This window comes from Thamnophis sirtalis, unplaced genomic scaffold, assembly GCF_051295495.1.
Source record: "Thamnophis sirtalis isolate CommonGarterSnake01/CBP01778 unplaced genomic scaffold, rThaSir2_p1.2 scaffold_8, whole genome shotgun sequence".
Lineage (NCBI taxonomy): Eukaryota > Metazoa > Chordata > Lepidosauria > Squamata > Natricidae > Thamnophis > Thamnophis sirtalis.
In genome coordinates, this window is record NW_028261388.1 from 947,914 (window position 1) to 966,625 (window position 18,712).

The following is an 18,712-nucleotide window of genomic DNA, read 5'->3' on the forward strand; positions in this document are numbered from 1 at the left end:
CGTGAGAAAGAGGGAGGGGACCAGCGCTGAACTCCTCCTAGGGAAAGGGAAGAGGCTGGCAGTCCCAGCATGGGCAAAGGAGTCCTCGACACAGCGACCGTTCATTTAGCCACGTTACAACAACACTGTAAAAAGTGACGTGATTTTGGTCCTTGCACTCAGGCGCTTCGCAGCATCGCCCCCCAGCCGCGGGGTCAACTTTCAGGTGCGTGCCAACCGCCACGTATGTAGGATGGCTGCACTGTCCGGGGTCACGGGGTCGCCATTTGCGACCTTCCCAGCTGACAAGTAAAATCAATGGCAGAAGCTGGACTCGCTTAACAACGGCGTGTTTCACTTAACAATCAACTTACTAAGCAGTGGAAAAACAGGTCCCCACTGTGGTTGTAAGTTGAGGACTGCCTGTCCAGGGGCCCGAGGTGTTCCCCACCCCCCTCTGCCTGTCAGGTGGGCTAAATCTTGCTCTGGCTGTGAAAGTTACCCCCCCACACCCAAGCAAGATGGAGGAGGGGAGCTTGGCTGGCATCTCCCCCAGCCCTGAATCAACCGTGCTACCAGCTGCCACCTTCTGCAGAAGCACCACTGGGTCCCTCTTGATTCCTGGGGTGGCTCAAACCTGGAGCTCCCCTATCGTATCTTTGCAGAAGAGGGCAGCTGGCACGGCCAGAGGGGACGCAGCCCTGGCCCTCAAGAGGGTCCTGGGGGAGCCCCCCTTCTCAAGGGGGCAGGGGCTGATCTTCCAGGTGGAGGGCGCGGCCTTTAGAATAGACTAGAAGGGACCTTGGAGGTCTTCTAGTCCTGCCCCCCTGCTCAAACCTAGGTCAAACAAGGGACTGTCCAGCCTGGGGGTCCAGGCAGGTCAGTCAAAGGGGGGACCCCCATGCCAGGGGCATCCTCCGCCCATGTGCCCCCCCTATAGGGGCACTCTTGGGAGGGGGTGACTGTCAAAGCCGGGGTCCCGTCATAATTTCGCAGAGGGGCCCCTCTTGGCCTTCAGAGGGTCTGGGGGCAAACCCCCCCCAAGGGGGGGCAGTGCTAGTGGGAGGGGCTGAGTGGGCACTAAATGGCCTTCCAGGTGGAGGTGCAGGGGCCTCGGAGGTCTTCTAGTCCAGCCCCCCTGCACAAACCTATTCTATGTCAGGTTAAGCCCCCCCCCGCCTCTTGGCCCCCAGGGGGTCTTTGGGGATCCCCTCCCCCCACCCCAAGGAGCCCCTCCCCCTTCCAGTCACCTTTGCCCAGGTGTCCCCGGCTGTAGCACAGGGCGAGCCCGGCGGCTGCCAGGGCCGAGGCGGAGAGGGCGGGGGTCCTGGAGCGGCGACCCCGGCCCTCCCTCCGCCGCTGCCGGTCCTCGGCCGCCGGGTTGGGCCACAAGCGAGGCCGGCCGGGGCCTTCCTCCAGCGGGGGCCGCTTGGCATCCTCCTCCTCCTTCTCCTCCTCCGGGCGGGGCAGCCTGGGCAGCCAGACGCCCCCGGGGGCCACGCCGGGCCCCCACGACGCCCCCCAGGGCTCTCCGCCGGCCAGCGGGCGCCCCCTACAGGCCGCCGGCCGCCTCCGCAGCTCGGCGCCGCTCTTCTCCGCCGCAGCCTGGACGGGCTCGTGGCGGCCTCTAGCGGCGGCCGCGGGGAAGCGCAGTTCCTCATGCTCGGCCCAGTGGGCCGCGTCTTCTCCTCGCCCGGCCGACTCCCGCGACGACGCGCCGCGTTTGGCGAGCGGGCGCCCGGCCGCGGCCCGCAGGAGCCTGGTGAGAGCGGGCGGCACGGGCCTGGTCATCAGGCAGGCCAGCATCGCGCTCCTCTCCCGGCCCAGCGCTGCCGCCCAGACCCTCCAGTCTCCAGGGAAACCAAGATGGCGGCAGGGAGGGCGGCGCCGCGGCGGAGTGGATGCGCCAGGGGAGGCGCGGGGACGCTCATGGGAGCTGTAGTCCTCGAGAAAGATGCAGCTCGGCTTGGCGCCCTGAGGTCCGGCGACGTCGGACTACGATTCCCATGGAGGCGCCGCGGTGCATGCGTAAACAAAGAGGCGCTTTATTTACGTCACGGCCAGGCGGGGAAACCTAGGGCGTGGCCTCAAGTTGGCAGCGCGGCAGCCGTCCGGGCTCCGCGAGTTCGAGACCCGAGTGGTGCAGAGGGGGGGGAACTCGGAGGGGGCGGACCACGGGGAAGCCACTATTAGGGGGTTAGGATTGTGGGAAAGGTACCAGAGAAGTAGCCCGCTGTCGACTTTAACCCTTCCAGCTGTCTGCTGGCTCTACCCCAGCCACCTTTGTGCATGGTGTGTGTGTGTTTGTGTGTGTCTGCAAGAGGATTGTGCAAACCCCCACACTTTGCAATGCTTATCCTCCAAAGCCTTGTGCAACCTGCCCAGAAAATCCAGCTTCTGACAAGCAAAGTCAAAGGGGGGAAAGCTGCAGCAAGAAAAGTCATAAAGCAGGGCAAAATTCACTTAACAACAATATTGTTTAGCAAACAGAAATTTTGGGTTCAACTGAGAACTACTTGTACTGGTTCAGTGTGCTGTATGCCAGATGTTAAGTAAATAAAAACAAACACAAGAAGGGAGGCAGAGTAAGAAACGGAGGCCTTTTTCAGACAGTCCTCGACTTACGACCACAATTGAGCCCAAAATTTATGTTGTCAAGTGAAACGTTTGTTAAGTGAGTTTTGCTCCATTTTACGAGCTTTCTCACCGCAGTTGTTAAGTGAATCACTGCAGTTGATAAGTTAGTAACAAGGCTGTTCACCGAATCCCGCTTCCCCATCGACTTTGCTTGTCAGAAGGCTGCAGAAGGGGGTCATGTGACCCCGGGACATAGCGGCCGTCATAACTATGAGTCAGTTGCCAAGTGTCGGAATTTTGATCATGTGACCACAGGGATGCTGCGATGCTTGTGTGAAAAAATGGTTGTAACCTTGGACGGTCACTAACAGAACTGTTGAAAGTCAAGGGCCGCCTGCAATCTGGGCCATAAATCCCTCTTGGGAGGGAAGGAGGGGTGGAAGGAAGAAAAGGAGGGAGGGAGAAATACAGGAGGTAGAGAGAAGGAGGGAAGGAAGGAGGCAGGCAGAAGGTAGAGAAGGAAGGGAGGCAGGCAGGCAGAAGGAAGAGAGAAAAAAGGAAGGAAGGAATAGGGAGGGGGGCAGGCAGCGCGAGGTAGAGAAAGAAGGGAGGAGAGAAAAGAAGGAGAGAAGGGAGGGAGAGAAAGGAAGGGAGAAAAATACGATATTAGACTGTGGATGGAGGAGGAAGGGAGGTGATCAGCCCCCTGGCTGGCAGGAAGCCCCTCCTGAACCCCCAGATTGTTTGGGACTCCATCTTGCCCAGCCAGGCCTGCTCATCTGGAGAGGTGAATGGGTGGGGAACAGCTGGTGGGTTGCTTAGCCCCCCGAGCCCTCTTGCTATTAAAAAAAGAAAAGCCGTCATATTATATCATAGCCAGCTAAACCAGCTGCCTTTGCAATCAAGGCAGGCCCCTGGGGACCGGTAGGAGGAGAAGAAGAAAAGGGAGTTGCACATGTGTGCAAAGGAACCGGAGGCATCACACGCACGCACACACACACACACGCAGGCAGACATGTGCTCCGCACCTTCACTGTGGCAGCGAGGCGGCTCCCGCCCCTGCGTGACTCATCCCTGCAGCCTCTGGGCTGCTGCCTCCCATCTGCCCTTGTTTACATGGCCAGGTTGGCATCCAGGCCCCTCTTCCATCTCCTCGGCCTCCCCCACGTGCCCAGGCAGGGGGGCAAAGACTGGCAGGCAGGGATGGGGGCTGGTGGGTGGGGGGGGTTGGGGTCCAGCCTCAGTACCTGGAGCCCAGCAAAGGAGCTGCAGGGGGTCTTCCTCCTGGGACCCCTGGGGTCTCCAGCAAAGAATCACAGAATCGACTTGGACCTTAGAGGTCTTCTAGTCCAGCCCCCTGCCCAAGATAGCAATAGCACTTATATACCGCCTCACAGCACTTTTCCAGTCCTCTCTAAGCGGTTGAAGAGTAAGCATTTTGCCCCCAAACAATCTGGGTCCTGATTATGGACTCAAAGAAATATATGGCTGGAAGGGATCTGAGGGGGTCTTCTACTCCAACCCTCTATCACTCTGGACAAGTGGTTGTCCAACCTTTTCTTCAAAGTCTCCTGTGATGGAGAAACTCCAACTTCTGGAGGGAAGCCATCTGCCTGCCTGCCTATCTACTTTCCATCCATCCATCCATCTTGATTTATCTACCATCCCTCCCTCGCTCTCTCCTTTCATCTATCTTGATCTGTCTGTCTGTCTGTCTATCATCCATCCATCCATCCATCCATCCATCCATCCATCCATCCATCCATCCATCTTGATCTATTTATCATCCATCCACCCATTCATCCATCTTCATCTATCATCCATCCATCTTGATTATCTATCTATCTGTCTGTCTGTCTGTCTGTCTATATCATCCATCCATCCATCTATCTATCTTGATCTATTTATCATCCATCCATCCATCTTTATCTATCATCCATCCATCTTGATTATCTATCTATCTATCATCCATCCATCTTGATTATCTATCTATCTATCTATCTATCATCCATCCATCTATCCATCCATCCATCTATCTTGATCTATTTATCATCCATCCATCCATCCATCCATCCATCCATCCATCCATCCAGCTATCTATCTTGATCTATCATCCATCCATCCATCTATCCAGCTATCTTGATCTATTTATCATCCATCCATACATACATACATACATACATACATACATCCATCTATCCATCCATCCATCCATCTATCTTGATCTATCATCCATCCATCCATCCATCCATCCATCCATCCATCCATCTATCTTGATCTATTATCATCCATCCATCCATCCGTCCATCCATCTATCTATCTTGATCTATCATCCATCCATCCATCCATCCATCCGTCCGTCCGTCCGTCCATCCATCCATCTATCTATCTTGATCTATCATCCATCCATCCATCCATCCATCCATCCATCCATCTTGATCTATTTATTCATCCATCCATCCATGCTGGCTGGGGAATTCTGGGAGTTGAAGTCCGCCTGTCTTAACATTGCCACAGCTGAGACACACAGTGTAGGGTCTCCTGCTTGGATGGGGGATTGGACTAGATGACCTACAAGGTCCCTTCCAGCTCTGTTCATCTGTCAAAGCTGTTCCTGGATTGTTATGGATCCAGCAGCCTCCATGACGACAAAATTGTGAGGATGCGGGGTTACCTGTAGCTCAACTGGAAGCGGCAGGCAGGCAGCTACTCAGCCGGAGAGACGGATGTAGTTTTTTTTTCTCAGCTGCTGCAAGAAGCCCACCTTCCCATCCGTGCCCTGAGCAGAGGCCCTGGCATCCGCAGAGGGGGGACTCCTTTTCGCCCAAGCCTTTCTGTGCGTGCCAGCCCTCGCCCTGCGTACCAGCTTCACCCCTTACACAAAGACACACTCAACTCCTGATGATCCATCCTGCAATGACCTGGGCAGCCCTCCACACGTTTCCCACTTTCCAGCCCAGCTTGCAGGCTGAGATTTCAAGTGGTCTCCATCGCCTCACCTTCAATCGGCTGGAAGCTGCCACCAGGGGGCCCTTTCGCTCCTTCAACTAACGCAGAACTAAAAGGGGGTCAAAATACTTGGATTCAGAAGACATACGATAAATTCCAATCCAACCTGAAGCATCAGCTGAAGCCCAGAGTCGCTTGCTGAGATGGGCGACAATAGAAATCAAATCAGATCAATCACTCAGTCATTCCTGCTATAAATAATCACACACACACACAAAAATACAATTGGGCTAAAAATAACCACAATGAAATCCAATCCAATCCGACATTGAGCATCAAATAAAGCCCAGAGATAGGTGGCAATAAGAAATAATAACATAAAATAAGATAAAATAAAATAGTGATAAGTGGCAATAAGAAATAATAACATAAAATAAGATAAAATAAAATAGCAAAACAAAACAAGAGAAAAGCAGCTACGTATTGGCTGTTCCCTTAAACCTTGGTTTTCTGCAAACGTGGACTATTTATTTATTTATTCCAAGCTGCACAATTCGGCCACCGCATTCAGACGGTTTTCGGCGTGGCATTTCTCCAGAGGAAGCCGATCTTCCTAGAGCAGCGTTGCCAAGAAACCGAAGAAGATTCCACTCCACGTAGCATCAACTTTCAGGCCTGGAAGACGCAGGGAGAAATTCTTACAAAACACACAAAACACACACACACACTTCACCACCTCCCCTGGGTATGATTCCCCAGAAATCTGGCTGAATAAAGGAGCTGGGCTTGAAGGGACAATAAAATCCCCTTTACTGCAGAAGGTTAAGCCGCCTGCCAAATATTCCCCCAACCCCGCCCTAAATCCTGTGCAAAGAACTCGAACTGCAGCCCCGAATTGGGGCAAGGCCCCTCCTGCCTCCCCCCCCCTATTTCTCCCAGGGCCTTTACGGGCCTGGCACAGTGACCAGTGGAAATTTGGGACATATTTGTGATTGTAAGTTGAAGATTATCTGTGTGCCTTCTTTCTGTTTTAACCCCCCCCAGGCGTCGCTCGAAACAGTGAGCCAAGTGGCGTATAAATGTAATCAAAAAAAGGGCTGCGTGCACATGGGGGGGGGGGTCACCTTACACACATTCATGCGGATCATCCTATTTTGTGGGCTCAGCAGCCGCTCTGGCTTGTCCAAATCCAGACAATCAGAGTTAATCAACAAGCCATGGTTAAATCAATCCTGGTTTTTAGGCTACCGTGTGAACCAGTTCAACAACTACTGTATCCCACGGGGTCCGGGTGAACCTCTAAGCCAGTGTTTCTCAACCTTGTCAACTTGAAGATGGGGAAGTGTCTAGGACAGTGTTTCTCAACCTTGGCCACTTGAAGATGTCCGGACTTCAACTCCCAGAATTCCCCAGCCAGTGAATGCTGGCTGGGGAATTCTGGGAGTTGAAATCCGGACATCTTCAAGTGGCCAAGGTTGAGAAACACTGCTCTAAGCCAAATCCGAGGCTTAAAAGGGGAAAAAAGCCACAATGAGGCAGTGGGGTGTGATTGTGTACTGTATGTGCGTGTGTATGAATCACACAACTTCCTTCACAGCCCTTCCGACTCCTTTTGGCACGATCCAACGTTTGCCGTGTTGTGTTGGCTGTCGGCCATGCTCACACCTGGCAGAAGAAGAAGGGGCTTCAGGCCACAGCTGGAAACACTGAAATAATGCCAAGGTCGGCTCCCAGGTAGCCTATTGGTTTATTTCGTTTGTTTTATTATATTTTTAATCCTGTATTTATGACTTTAACGCATGAATATGCCTCATGTTCCTTCCTCCTCCTTTTTGCCCACGACAATCCTGTGAGGTGGGTTGAGATGATGAGGACTGGTCCAAAGTCTCCCATCCGGATTTTGTGCCTAAGGTGGGACTAGAACTCACCGTCTCCTGGGGATTGGCCCAAAGTCACCCAACCCAACTTTCATGCCTAAGGCAGGACTAGAACTCACTGTCTCCTGGTGATTGGCCCAGAGTCAACCAGTTGGGTTTCATGCCTAAGGCGGGACTAGAACTCACTGTCTCCTGGGGATTGGCCCAAAGTCACCCAACCCAACTTTCATGCCTAGGCAGGACTAGAACTCACTGTCTCCTGGTGATTGGCCCAGAGTCAACCAGTTGGGTTTCATGCCTAAGGCGGGACTAGAACTCACTGTCTCCTGGGGATTGGCCCAAAGTCACCCAGCTGGCTTTCATGCCTAAGGCAGGACTAGAACTCACTGTCTCCTGGTGATTGGCTCAAAGTCACCCAACCCAACTTTCATGCCTAAGGCAGGACTAGAACTCACCGTCTCTGGTGATTGGCCCAAAGTCACCCAGCCATCTTTCATGCTTAAGGTGGGACTATAACTCACCGTCTCCTGGTGATTGGCCCGAAGTTACCCAGCCGGCTTTCATGCCTAAGGCGGGACTAGAATTCCCCCAACGCCTGGTTTACAGACCAGCCCCTAAATATCACAATAAAGTGGTTCTTAATTTAATTAAACCCAAGATGAATTCCGCATACAGAGCAAGGCAGGCAGCATATAAATTCAATCTGTGGGGCCTGGGCTCAATCCCCTTTCTCCTTGTTCTTCGCAAGGCACCGGGTGCAAAGCAGGGGTCCAGTTCTCCCCCCCCCCCCAGCATTATGGAAAGAGGCAGAAGGCCCCTCCTGTCTCACGGCCTCTCCTGCCTGCCTGCCTGCCTGCCTGCTCCTTCTCCCTCTTCCCTGCCCAGGGAGGGGAAATCCGGTTTGTTTTCCCGTGAACAAATATTCCACCGGCTGGAATGTGGTTTATTTTGGTGGGTGGGCCAGGTTTCCCCGCAGGGCCAGTCACAGCCTCACCCAGAGCCACGGGTGCCCTGTGGCCTCTGCTCCCGTGAGCTGCAGGGATCAGTAAAGAGCGATGGCGGCACTGTGGTGCTAATTAACAAGGTTGTAAGTCGAGGACTCCCTGTAATAAGGTCTGGAAGAAACAGAGAATTTCTAGTCGCAAACTGTAGGAAACCAGGGGGGAAAAAACAAGAAAAACATAAATAAAAACATAATCAATGCAAAATACAAAAGGACCCTCACCCTAAATGCTTCTCCCTGTGGCCTGAAGAGAAAAGGCGACAGGTGGGCTTAATTTATAGAACCCTAGGTCTGGAAGGGACCCTGGAGACCATCTAGACCAACCCCCACCCAGGCCAGAAGTTCTCATACCATCCCAATTTTCCGTGCTTTTCTGAAATGGCAGGAGGAGGAGGAGGAGGAGGAGGAGGAGAAGGAGGATCGTGATTTTAACTTTAGTGTTATTGATTTTTTTTTTGCTTTATTTAATGAAGTTTTGATTGTTGGTGACCATTTGCCAAAAGGGGGCAGATGTAAAATTATCAATGAACCAATGCAATCCGGAGGGAGCCTCTGCATTGATGGCAAATGAACAAATGCAGCCAGAGGGTCAATTTGCAGGCAGAGGGAGCTGAAGCCACAAAATACAGGTAGTCCTTGACTTACGACCACAAGGGACCCCCCCCCCCACATTTCCACTGCTAAGCAAGACAGTTGTTAAGGGAATTTTGCCCCATTTTATGACCTTTCCTAGCCACAATTATTAAGTGAATCACTGCAGTTATTAAGTTAGCTATATGGTCGTTAAGTGAATCCAGCCTCCCCATTGACTTTCCTTCTCAGAAGGTCGCCAAAGGGGACTTTCGCGTGACCCCCCAGGGACACTACGGCCGTCATAAATACGAGTCAGTTGCCAAGCCTCTTAATTTCGATCCTGCGACCATGGGGGGGCGCTGCAAATGGGCGTAAGTGCGAAACAGGATCATCATCAGCCATTTCTTTCAGCGCCCTTCGAACCGTCAGGAAACGAACGGTTGTAAGTCGAGGACTACCTGTAACCCAGTTTCAAAGCAACCCGCTTGGCTATGGTGGCGGTGGGGAGTCCCTCCTGCCTTGGCTGTGGAGCATAGGTGCGGGGTCCCACGCCCTCCACGAAGCAAGCACCCTGACTCGCTGGGGGCCAAAGGGGCGAATGGCAGGAGCCCGCGGGGTGCCTGTTTGGGGAAGGCGGCAGCCTCCCCGGAGAGCGACGGTAGGACCCCAGCAGACACCGGCGGCGCTCGGCTTGAGGGTGAGGGGGGGGGGAGGCGAAGGGGGCGCCGGCTTGCCGCTACTCCTGCGCCGCATCCCGACAGAGGCGAGCTTGCCCGGCCGCCCCTCTGCAGCTGCTCCCGGGCAGCCTCCGCCCAGCCCGGCTGCGGAGCCCGGATAAGGGCAGGGAGAAGGCCGCAGGAGAGGAGGAGGAGAAGGAAGAAGAGAAGGAAAAAGAGGAGGAAGGAGAGGGGGAGAAGAAGAGAAGGAAGAAGAAGAGAAGAAAAGGAGGACGGGGAGAAGAGACAGGAGGAAAAAGAGGAAGGAGGGAGAGGAGGAGGAGGAGAAAAAAGAGGAGGAAGGAGGAGGGGGAGAAAGAGGAGAAGGAGGAAGAAGAGAAGAGGGAGGAGGAGGAGGAGGGCCGGCGGAGGCTCACCTGCGCGTGAGTCACCTGGCCGCTTGGCTGCCCGCCAGCGCCACGCCACTCCGCCCCGAAGCGGCCAGAGGTGCGCCCAGCGCCGCATCCCGGACTCCGCCAGCCTTCCTCCAGCGCGGGGGTCTCGGCGGCGGCATGTCCGGCCGGGAGAGCGTGCAGATCCCGGACGACGCCGCCTTCGGCCACTTCCGCACGGAATGCAACTCCGAGGCCGGCTGGCATCTCACCTACCACCGAGGCGGCATCGCCGTCTGGATCCAGGTGTTGGAGGCGGAGAAGGCGCTGCATAAGATCAAGGTAAGCCCAGGCACCCCCTTGCCCACCCACCCACCCACCCCCCCCCGCCTGCCCAGCCCTTCCCCTCCCCTTTTGGGGCTGGGGTCTCTAGCCAGGGGGTGCTGCCCGCTGCTGCCTCGCCTGGCCAGGTTTCGGCTGGGCTTGGGACTGGCCAGGTGGGCCCTTCCAGAGTTTGTGGGGTGCCAGCTGGGTGGGTGGGCTGTTCAAGCCCCCCCCCCACCCACTTCCCACCTGCCCCTTCTGGCCTTTGGGGCTGTGGGCATTTCCGGCTGTCCTTCAGAGGCACTTTGGCAGCATTGAAGCGGGTGGTGTGGTCAGCCGGCCACCGGAAGAGGAAGCGGGGAGGGCTAAAATCTGTCTGTCCGTCTGTCTGTCCGTCTGTGATCTTCTGGGTTTTCTGGCACCCCAAAAACCAGGATGGGACTTTGGAAGACTTTGCAGCTGGAGAGAGGAAACCTGCCCTTGGGTCTCCTCCTTACAAGGCCGGTTCCCATACAGGCAGTCCTCGACTTATGGCTGTTCTTATAGCGGCCATCCAAGTTACCACAGCACCGGAAAAAGGGGCTTCGTATGACACCGTTCTTCATTTTTCATCTCTTTTTTTGGTAGCATCCCTATAGTCATGGGATCAAAATTCAGACCCTTGGCAAACTGATTCATATTTATGACCATTTTTCACACTTACGACCACTGCAGCATCCCCATAGTCGTGGGATCAAAATTCGGAGGCCTGCCAACTGGCATGTACTTATGACAATGGTTGGAGTGTCCCGGAGGGTCAACGGATTCCCCTTTTGCCACCTTCTGACAAGCCAAGTCCATGGGGGGAGCCAGATTCACTTAACAATGGTGAAACACTGGCTTAGAGGTTGACCCGGAGCCCGTGGGATACAGTAGTTGTTGAACTGGTCCACATGATAGCCTAAAACCAGGATTGATTCACAGGGGAGATTTAATACAGTGTTTCTCAACCTTGTCAACTTGAAGATTGGGGAAGTGTCTAGGACAGTGTTTCTCAACCTTGGCAACTTGAAGATGTCCGGACTTCAACTCCCAGAATTCCCCAGCCAGCGAATGCTGGCTGGGGGATTCTGGGAGTTGAAGTCCTGACATCTTCAAGTTGCTAAGGTTGAGAAACACTGGGTAACCAGTGCAGTGATTCACTTAACAACGGTGGCAAGAAAGGTCTTAAAATGGGGCCAAACTCCCTTAACAAATGTCTCGCTTACCCACATAAATTATTGGGCTGGGTGGTGAGAACCCCCTGTAGGTTATAAGTCTGAGCAGCTTCCAAAAAGGAGCAAATGTGGATGCGTTTGTGTATTGGAGGAGAATTTGTGCATGTACGCACATTTGCGGTGAGAAACTTGAAATATAGTCTCCAACTTACGACCAAAACCGAGAACAAAATCTCTGTTGCTAAGCGAGACATTTGTTAAGTGAGTTCTGGCCTGTTGTATGATCTTTTTTTTGGCACAGTTGTTAAGTGAATCGCAGCTGCCATTCAAGGAAGAATCCTGGGAAAACTTTGACACTTACTAGTGTGAACCAGGTTCTACAGGTAGTCCTCGATTTACGACAGCTCTGTTAGTGACCGAACCATTGCATGGTTGTGACATGGTTGTAATCCCATTGGTCACGTGATCAAAATTCAGAGCCTTGGCAACTGACTCACAGTTATGACGCTTGGAGTGTCCCGGGGTCTCGCGATGCCTTTGCGACCTCCTGACCAGCAATGGAATCCAGATTCATTTAACGACTGCGTGACTAGCTTAACAACCATAATTATATACTGACAGGGCTGGAAGGGACCTTGGAGGTCTTCTAGTCCAACCCCCTGTTCAAACAGGAGATCCTATACCATTTCAGAAGGAAGGCCGTCCAATCCCTTCTAAAAGCTGAATTTTCTTAACTGTGGCGAGAATAGTCGTAAAATGGGCCAAAATTGACTTTAAAGCTGTTTCGATTAGCGCCAGAGATTTGGGGCTCCATTGTGGCCATAGTTCAAGGACCACTTGTATTTATTCATTTTTTAATTCACTTATATTCAGCAACTGCGGTGATTCACTTAACAAGAAAGGTTGTAAAATGGGTGAAATCTCACTTCAGAGCTTCCTTGCGGGTCAACAGAATTTGTGTGGTCAGTTGTGGTCGTAAGCCGAAGGCTGCCTGGATTTGGACCATCCTATTCTGCAATAACGCACCTTTCTGGAGCAGTGGCCGTGCCCGCGTGACGCCTCTCCCCAAGATAACCAGGTTAACTGCCCACCCCTAGATCACCATCAACATGATGGCCGCCCTTCGCCCACCAATTCAACTCCACCCAAAGTTGGATTCCCATCACACAACCAGACCCAAACTACACATTTCACCCTAGTTTGGCCTGCGACACAACAGGCCACAGTTCTGTCTTGTGGTTGCGTCGGACGCAGGCTTATTTCAACCTCTGGCCTGTTGGGACTTTCCTTTGAAGGTTCAGGGGCTGGAGAAGCCCACTCCCACCCTGCCAGACGCAGAGGCTGGACTTCCTCGGTGGAGGGCTGCGCATGGCCAACCTGCCCTTGGTGGGTTGGCCTTTCTTCTCCAGTTGTGCCCTAAGTGGGGGGGGGGACAGTTGGGGGTTAGGGGAGGGGGGAGGTGTGACCAGAAAGGTCTTGGGTTGGATGGAGACCCTGGGTTGAGGTGGACCCATCTGAGATGGGAATCTGGTGGTCCTTGGCTTGGAGTTCCCGCAGAGGATGGGGGATCAGGCAAGGCACTCAGAAGTCCTATTGGTGGGTCCTGGTCTCCTTCCGAGGCACAAGAGAGGTTGTGGGTGCAGTGTGTGTGTGTGTGGGGGGGTAAGTGGGGCACCCGCTAATTCCCTGCTTGGAATGTTTCCACAACCTCCATGCACTGCATTGCGAAAGGGGTGGAAGGCCCGCTTGGTGGGTGAGGCGCGTTGATGCCCTCTTGGGGATCTGTTTCAAGGCCTCCTTTCACCTTGGAATCCCTGAGGGATCTGGGATCGAGGGATCCCAAAGACCTAATCCCACCTCCAACCTCCCCCCCCCCCCCCCGGTGATCTTTCGGCTACTTTTCCTTTTTATTATCTTGTTTCTTTTTTTTTTTGGTCTGCGTTCAAATTTTGTCTATGCAGATGCAAAATACAGGGAACGAAGAGAAACGGAGAAAACCATGAGAAAAAACTGCAGGAAGAGGGGGAAAGTGTAGGAGAAAAGGGAAAAAGGGGAAGGGGAACACTGGAGGTCCCACTCTTTGTTAGCTCAGTAAAATAAGATAAGGCAGTGTTTCTCAACCTTGGCAACTTGAAGATGTCTGGACTTCAACTCCCAGAATTCCCCAGCAGTGGTTAGGACAGTGTTTCTCAACCTTGGCAACTTGAAGATGTCTGGACTTCAACTCCCAGAATTCCCCAGCAGTGGTTAGGACAGTGTTTCTCAACCTTGGCAACTTGAAGATGTCCGGACTTCAACTCCCAGAATCCCCCAGCCAGCATTCGCTGGCTGGGGAATTCTGGGAGTTGAAGTCCGGACATCTTCAAGTTGCCAAGGTTGAGAAACACTGAAATAAGGGAGTAACTTACAACCTCAACTTTTTTACTTTTACACAGTCACCAGCCATTTCTGTCGTAACAAACACAAACAAAGTTTTGTGTTTGCAAAACGCAAAAATCAAAAGTTTCATTTTTTGCTACCCGAAGCCCAAAGCCCAAGGGTCTTTCTGGAGAGTAAGGCAGGTGGTATTCCCCCCCCTCCCCATCTAGTCACGTCCACAAAGGTTTCTCTCTCTCTCTCTCTCTCTCTCTCTCTCTCTCTCTCTCTCTCTCTCTCTCTCTCTCTCTCTCCCTCCCTCCCTCCCTCTCTCTCTCTCTCTCTCCCTCCCTCCCTCCCCCCTCTCTCCCTCCCTCCCTCCCTCCCTCTCTCTCTCTCTCTCTCTCTCTTCACACACACACACACACACACACACACACACACACACGGGAAGGTTTGACCTCTGCCACTAAGAGTCCTTTCCACCTCCCCGTGTTTTATCTTTCCTTTGGCTTTTGAATTGGACTGCAGGCTGCCAAGGAATTCGCTTCCAGGGCACCACAAAGGCACCACCGTCCTCCCTCCGCTCTACCATTCTTGCCTCTTGGCACATAAAAGCCGATTAGCAGATTCTTTGCGCATTTAGCGAAATTCCCTGCAAAAGGAAAAAAGCTTCGAAACGCCAAGGAAGAGGAAGCTGAAACTCCAGCCCCTCCCAGGGAACGGGGGCTACTATAAAATAGCCTGAGGCAGTTTGGTCTAGTGGTTAGGCGCCACAGGCTGGAGAACAAGAGTTCATGAGGTCTAGTCCCTCCTTGGCCATGAAAGCCGGCTGAGTGACTTTGGGCCAATCCCCAGGAGACGGTGAGTTCTAATCTCGCCTGAGACACAAAAGGTGACTGGATGACTTTGGGCTGATCACCAGGAGGCTGTGAGTTCTAGTCCCTCCTTGGCCATGAAAGCTGGCTGAGTAGCTTTGAGGCACTCACCAGAAGGCTGTGAGTTCTAGTCCCTGCCTGGGGCATGAAAGCCACCTGGGTAATTTAGACCAAGTCCCTCTCTCTCTCTCTCTCAGCGCAGCCCACCTCACAGGGTTGTTGTTATTGTAGGGAAAACAGGAGGAGGGAGGAGCATTGAATAGGCTTACCACCTGAACTATTTATAAAAAAATAATAAAAGTGGAATACAAACAGACCGAAAGGTTCTCTATTACAGAATTGGGGTTATTTTTTCTCATCACTTTGTATTATATTTATAGCTTTGTGGATGACCATTTGTCTGAAATGGTATAGGGTTTCCTGTCTAGACAGGGGGTTGGACTAGAAGACTCTAAAGTCCCTTCCAACTCTGTTATTCCATTCCATTCTATTCTAATTCTATTTTATTCCTATTCTATTTCTTGTTCTGTTCTATTCTAATCAAATCTAATCTTCTATTCTGTTCTGCTCTATTCTTAATACTATTCTGTTTGGTTCTATTCTGCTTTCTATTTGGCGCAGTGGTTAAATGCAGCACTGCAGGCTACTGCTAGATCAGCAGTTCAGCGGTTCAAATCTCACCGGCTCAGGGTTGACTCAGCCTTCCATCCTTCCGAGGTGGGTGAAATGAGGACCCGGATTGTTGTTGGGGGCGATATGCTGACTCTGTAAACCGCTTAGAGAGGGCTGAAAGCCCTAGGAAGCGGTATATAAGTCTAACTGCTATTGCTATTGCTATTGCTATTGCTATTGCTATCTATCTATCTATCTATCTATCTATCTATCTATCTATCTATCTATCTATCTATCTATCTCTATCTCTGTCTGTCTGTCTGTCTGTCTATCTATCTATCTATCGGATTGTTGGGAGCAATATGCTGACTCTGTAAACCGCTTAGAGAGGGCTGAAAGCCCTATGAAGCGGTATATAAGTCTAACTGCTATTGCTATTGCTATCTATCTATCTATCTATCTATCTATCTATCTATCTATCTATCTATCTATCTATCTATCTCTATATCTCTGTCTGTCTGTCTGTCTGTTTGTCTGTCTGTCTGTCTATCTATCTATCTATCGGATTGTTGGGGGCGATATGCTGACTCTGTAAACCGCTTAGAGAGGGCTGAAAGCCCTATGAAGTGGTAGATAAGTCCACTGCTATTGCTATTGCTATTTGTTTTTATCAGATTTTTAAGCCGTCCATTTGCCTCACAGAGGGGGGGGAGCTTATTATGGCCCCCTCCTCCGTCCAGCTTCCCTCAGCCATTTCTCGATTTCAGACCTCCTCCCCTTAATCTCCTCAAGAGATCAGGGGAAGCAACCCATCTTATAAGCTGGCTGTCCTCTCCATCCCATCAAAGCCCCAAAGCTTTTGAGTGACACAATCTGTCCTTTATCTCCAAGAATCCCACTCAAAACCAGAGGATCACGGATGCCCCAGTTGCGTTTTTGGGTAAAAAGCTACGGATTTCTTCTGTGGATTATAAAACCTATGCTTAACGTTCCTAGCTGGTCCTGAAATAAAGAGGCTAAAACTGGAATCGTCATTTTGGCTTTTTAACAGCAAGTTGATCAGCAGAAGTCTGCAGATAAATCTTTTATTTTTTTTTAACAAAATATACTTCGATGTCATTTTATTGAAATTATCATAATATAAAGAAAAAAAAGGAAATGTCCTTTTGCCTTTTTCATTGGCAGAAGTCTGCAGATAAATCTTTTCTTTTAAAAAAAATAATTTAATACGATTTTATTGAAATTTATCATAGTACTGTATAAAATAAAAAAAAGGGAATGTCTTTTTCGCCTTTTTAGTAGCAGGTTCACCAACAGGAAACCTGCAGATATCTCTCTTCCTTTTTTTAACATAGGTTTCATTGAAATTATGGTCCTATGAGATGCAAAGTGAAACCAAGAGATCAGGGAAATGGGGAAGGGAAAAGAGAGGCTAAGGAAAGTGTAAGCTAAAGGAAAAAAAGAAAGGGGGAAAAGCATTAATTTCCAACTTTATTCAGGGTGGTGGAACGAAAAGAATAATATACAGCTTCAACTTTATTTTTTACTTTTGGATAGAAGCCATTTTTATAACAACAAACTTATCAATAAATCCCAAAGTCAAACTTTCATTCTCCCTCCCCGCCCCCCGTTTCAAGCTCCCAGAAGTCTAGAACCGGTTTCCCAGTAGAAATGAAACTGGACCAGATCTTTTCTTTAATTAAAGGCCTTAATTTTATTTATTTATTTATTAGACTTATATACGCTTCATAGGGCTTTCTTCTTCTCTTTTCTTCTCTTCTCTCCTCCTTCTCTTCTCTCTTCCTTTTCTCCCTCCCTCCTTCTCTTCTTCCTTCCTTCTCTCCCTCTCTTCTCTTCTATTTCTCTTCTACTTCTCTTCTCCCTACCTGCTCTCCCTCCCTCCCTCTCTTCTCTTCTTCTCTTCTTCCTTCTCTCCCTCCCTCCCTCCTTCTCTTCTCTCTCTTCCTTTCTCCCTCCCTCCCTCTCTTCTCTTCCCTTCTTCCTTCCTTCTCTCCCTCTCTTCTCTTCTATTTCTCTTCTCTTCCTCCCTACCTGCTCTCCCTCCCTCTCTCCTCTTCTTCTCTTTTTACTTCTTTCCCTCCATCCCTCCTTCTCTTTTCTCCTCCTCTCCCTTCCCTCTCTCCCTTTCCCCTTCTCTTCTTTTCCAATGCCACTGTAACTTTGAATGGTCACTAAACGGACGGTTGTAAGTCCAGGACTAATTGCGCTTCGCCTGCTGCTCTGGTTCAGTTCAGAGGCCCGGCCAGCCTGCCTTAAATCCTATCTTGGGGGCCTCGTTGTAGATGCTTATTCCAGTTAATTAATTTAAGGAGGCCGTGAAATGAAGTTTATTTGCATCCGAAGGTTGCAGTGCAGCTGGCTGTATTTTCTGTGATGTCAGCAGCATTAATGGCCCTGCGCCTTTCGAATCCATTTCCCTCCCCCTCCCCCTCCCCCCCATAAGGCCCATCCATGTGAAGGGAGGGGGGGAGCCTGGGCTCTCAATTGCTCTGGGCTTAGCAAAGGTTGCAAGCTCTGTGGAGGGAGAAGAACCTCCAAAGGACAATGGATGCGCTGCCAAAGGGAGAGTGAGGAAGGGGGTGAGGGATCCCTGGTGGTCGGAGGGGAAGGAGATGGAGCAGGAGGGAAGTGGGGGGGGGGCGGTCGTTTGATTGACATGGGAAGAAAGGGAGCAAAAGGGGGAAATTGGAGGGCAAAGGAACAGGTTGAGGGGTCCTTGGTGCTCTCTGAGCTTGATGGAGTTCTTGCGGACGTTTCATGACCCAACTATATACGTCATCAGTGCTATAAGGAAGGAGGAGGAGGAGGAGGAGGAGGAGGAGGAGGAGGAGGAGGAGGACTGTGGGGTCCTTGGTGCTCTCTGAGCTTAATGGTTTTCTTGCAGATGTTTCAAGAGCCAACTAGGGAACATCATCAGTGCTAGAAGGGAGGAGGGTTGTGAAGTGGAAAAGGAGGAAGAAGGAGGGGGAGAAGGAGGAGGAGGGCTGTGGGGTCCTTGATGCTCCCTGAGGTGGGCTGTTTTCTTGCAGACGTTTCATGACCCAACTAGGGAACATCATCGGTCCAAGTGAGAGTGGGGGTTCAGTCCTGTTTACATGCCGTAGCTTTCCCTGCCAGTGTTGCAAGGGATATGCAGTCTTTTCCTTGGTGGTTCCTTGATTAGGCTGGGCCAGAATACACGGCCTCCACCAGTCAACACTTAGATAAGCAGGGACTCACACCAGACAAACAACTAAGCCAAGTAAGGAACAATGAAGAAGAAAACAATATATTCTCACACGGCAAGCTACTGCAACATAAATAGAGAGCAACCACTCTCC

The 18,712-nt window shown here is 51.5% G+C and overlaps 2 protein-coding genes across 2 annotated transcripts in view; one reads left to right on the forward strand and one right to left on the reverse strand.

Annotated features, from left to right (window-relative positions):
• CLPB (ClpB family mitochondrial disaggregase) overlaps window positions 1-1,839 on the reverse strand; it is a 45,979-nt gene extending 44,140 nt beyond the window's left edge. Inside the window, exon 1 of the mRNA XM_087722011.1 lies at window positions 1,230-1,839. Coding sequence (XP_087578137.1) covers window positions 1,230-1,785 — 556 coding nt within the window. The 5' untranslated portion in view covers window positions 1,786-1,839. The remainder of the gene's footprint in view (window positions 1-1,229) is intronic.
• A 7,855-nt stretch (window positions 1,840-9,694) lies between these two features.
• STARD10 (StAR related lipid transfer domain containing 10) overlaps window positions 9,695-18,712 on the forward strand; it is a 39,924-nt gene continuing 30,906 nt past the window's right edge. Inside the window, exon 1 of the mRNA XM_087720930.1 lies at window positions 9,695-10,348. Within this exon, the coding sequence (XP_087577056.1) occupies window positions 10,187-10,348 (162 nt within the window). The 5' untranslated portion in view covers window positions 9,695-10,186. The remainder of the gene's footprint in view (window positions 10,349-18,712) is intronic.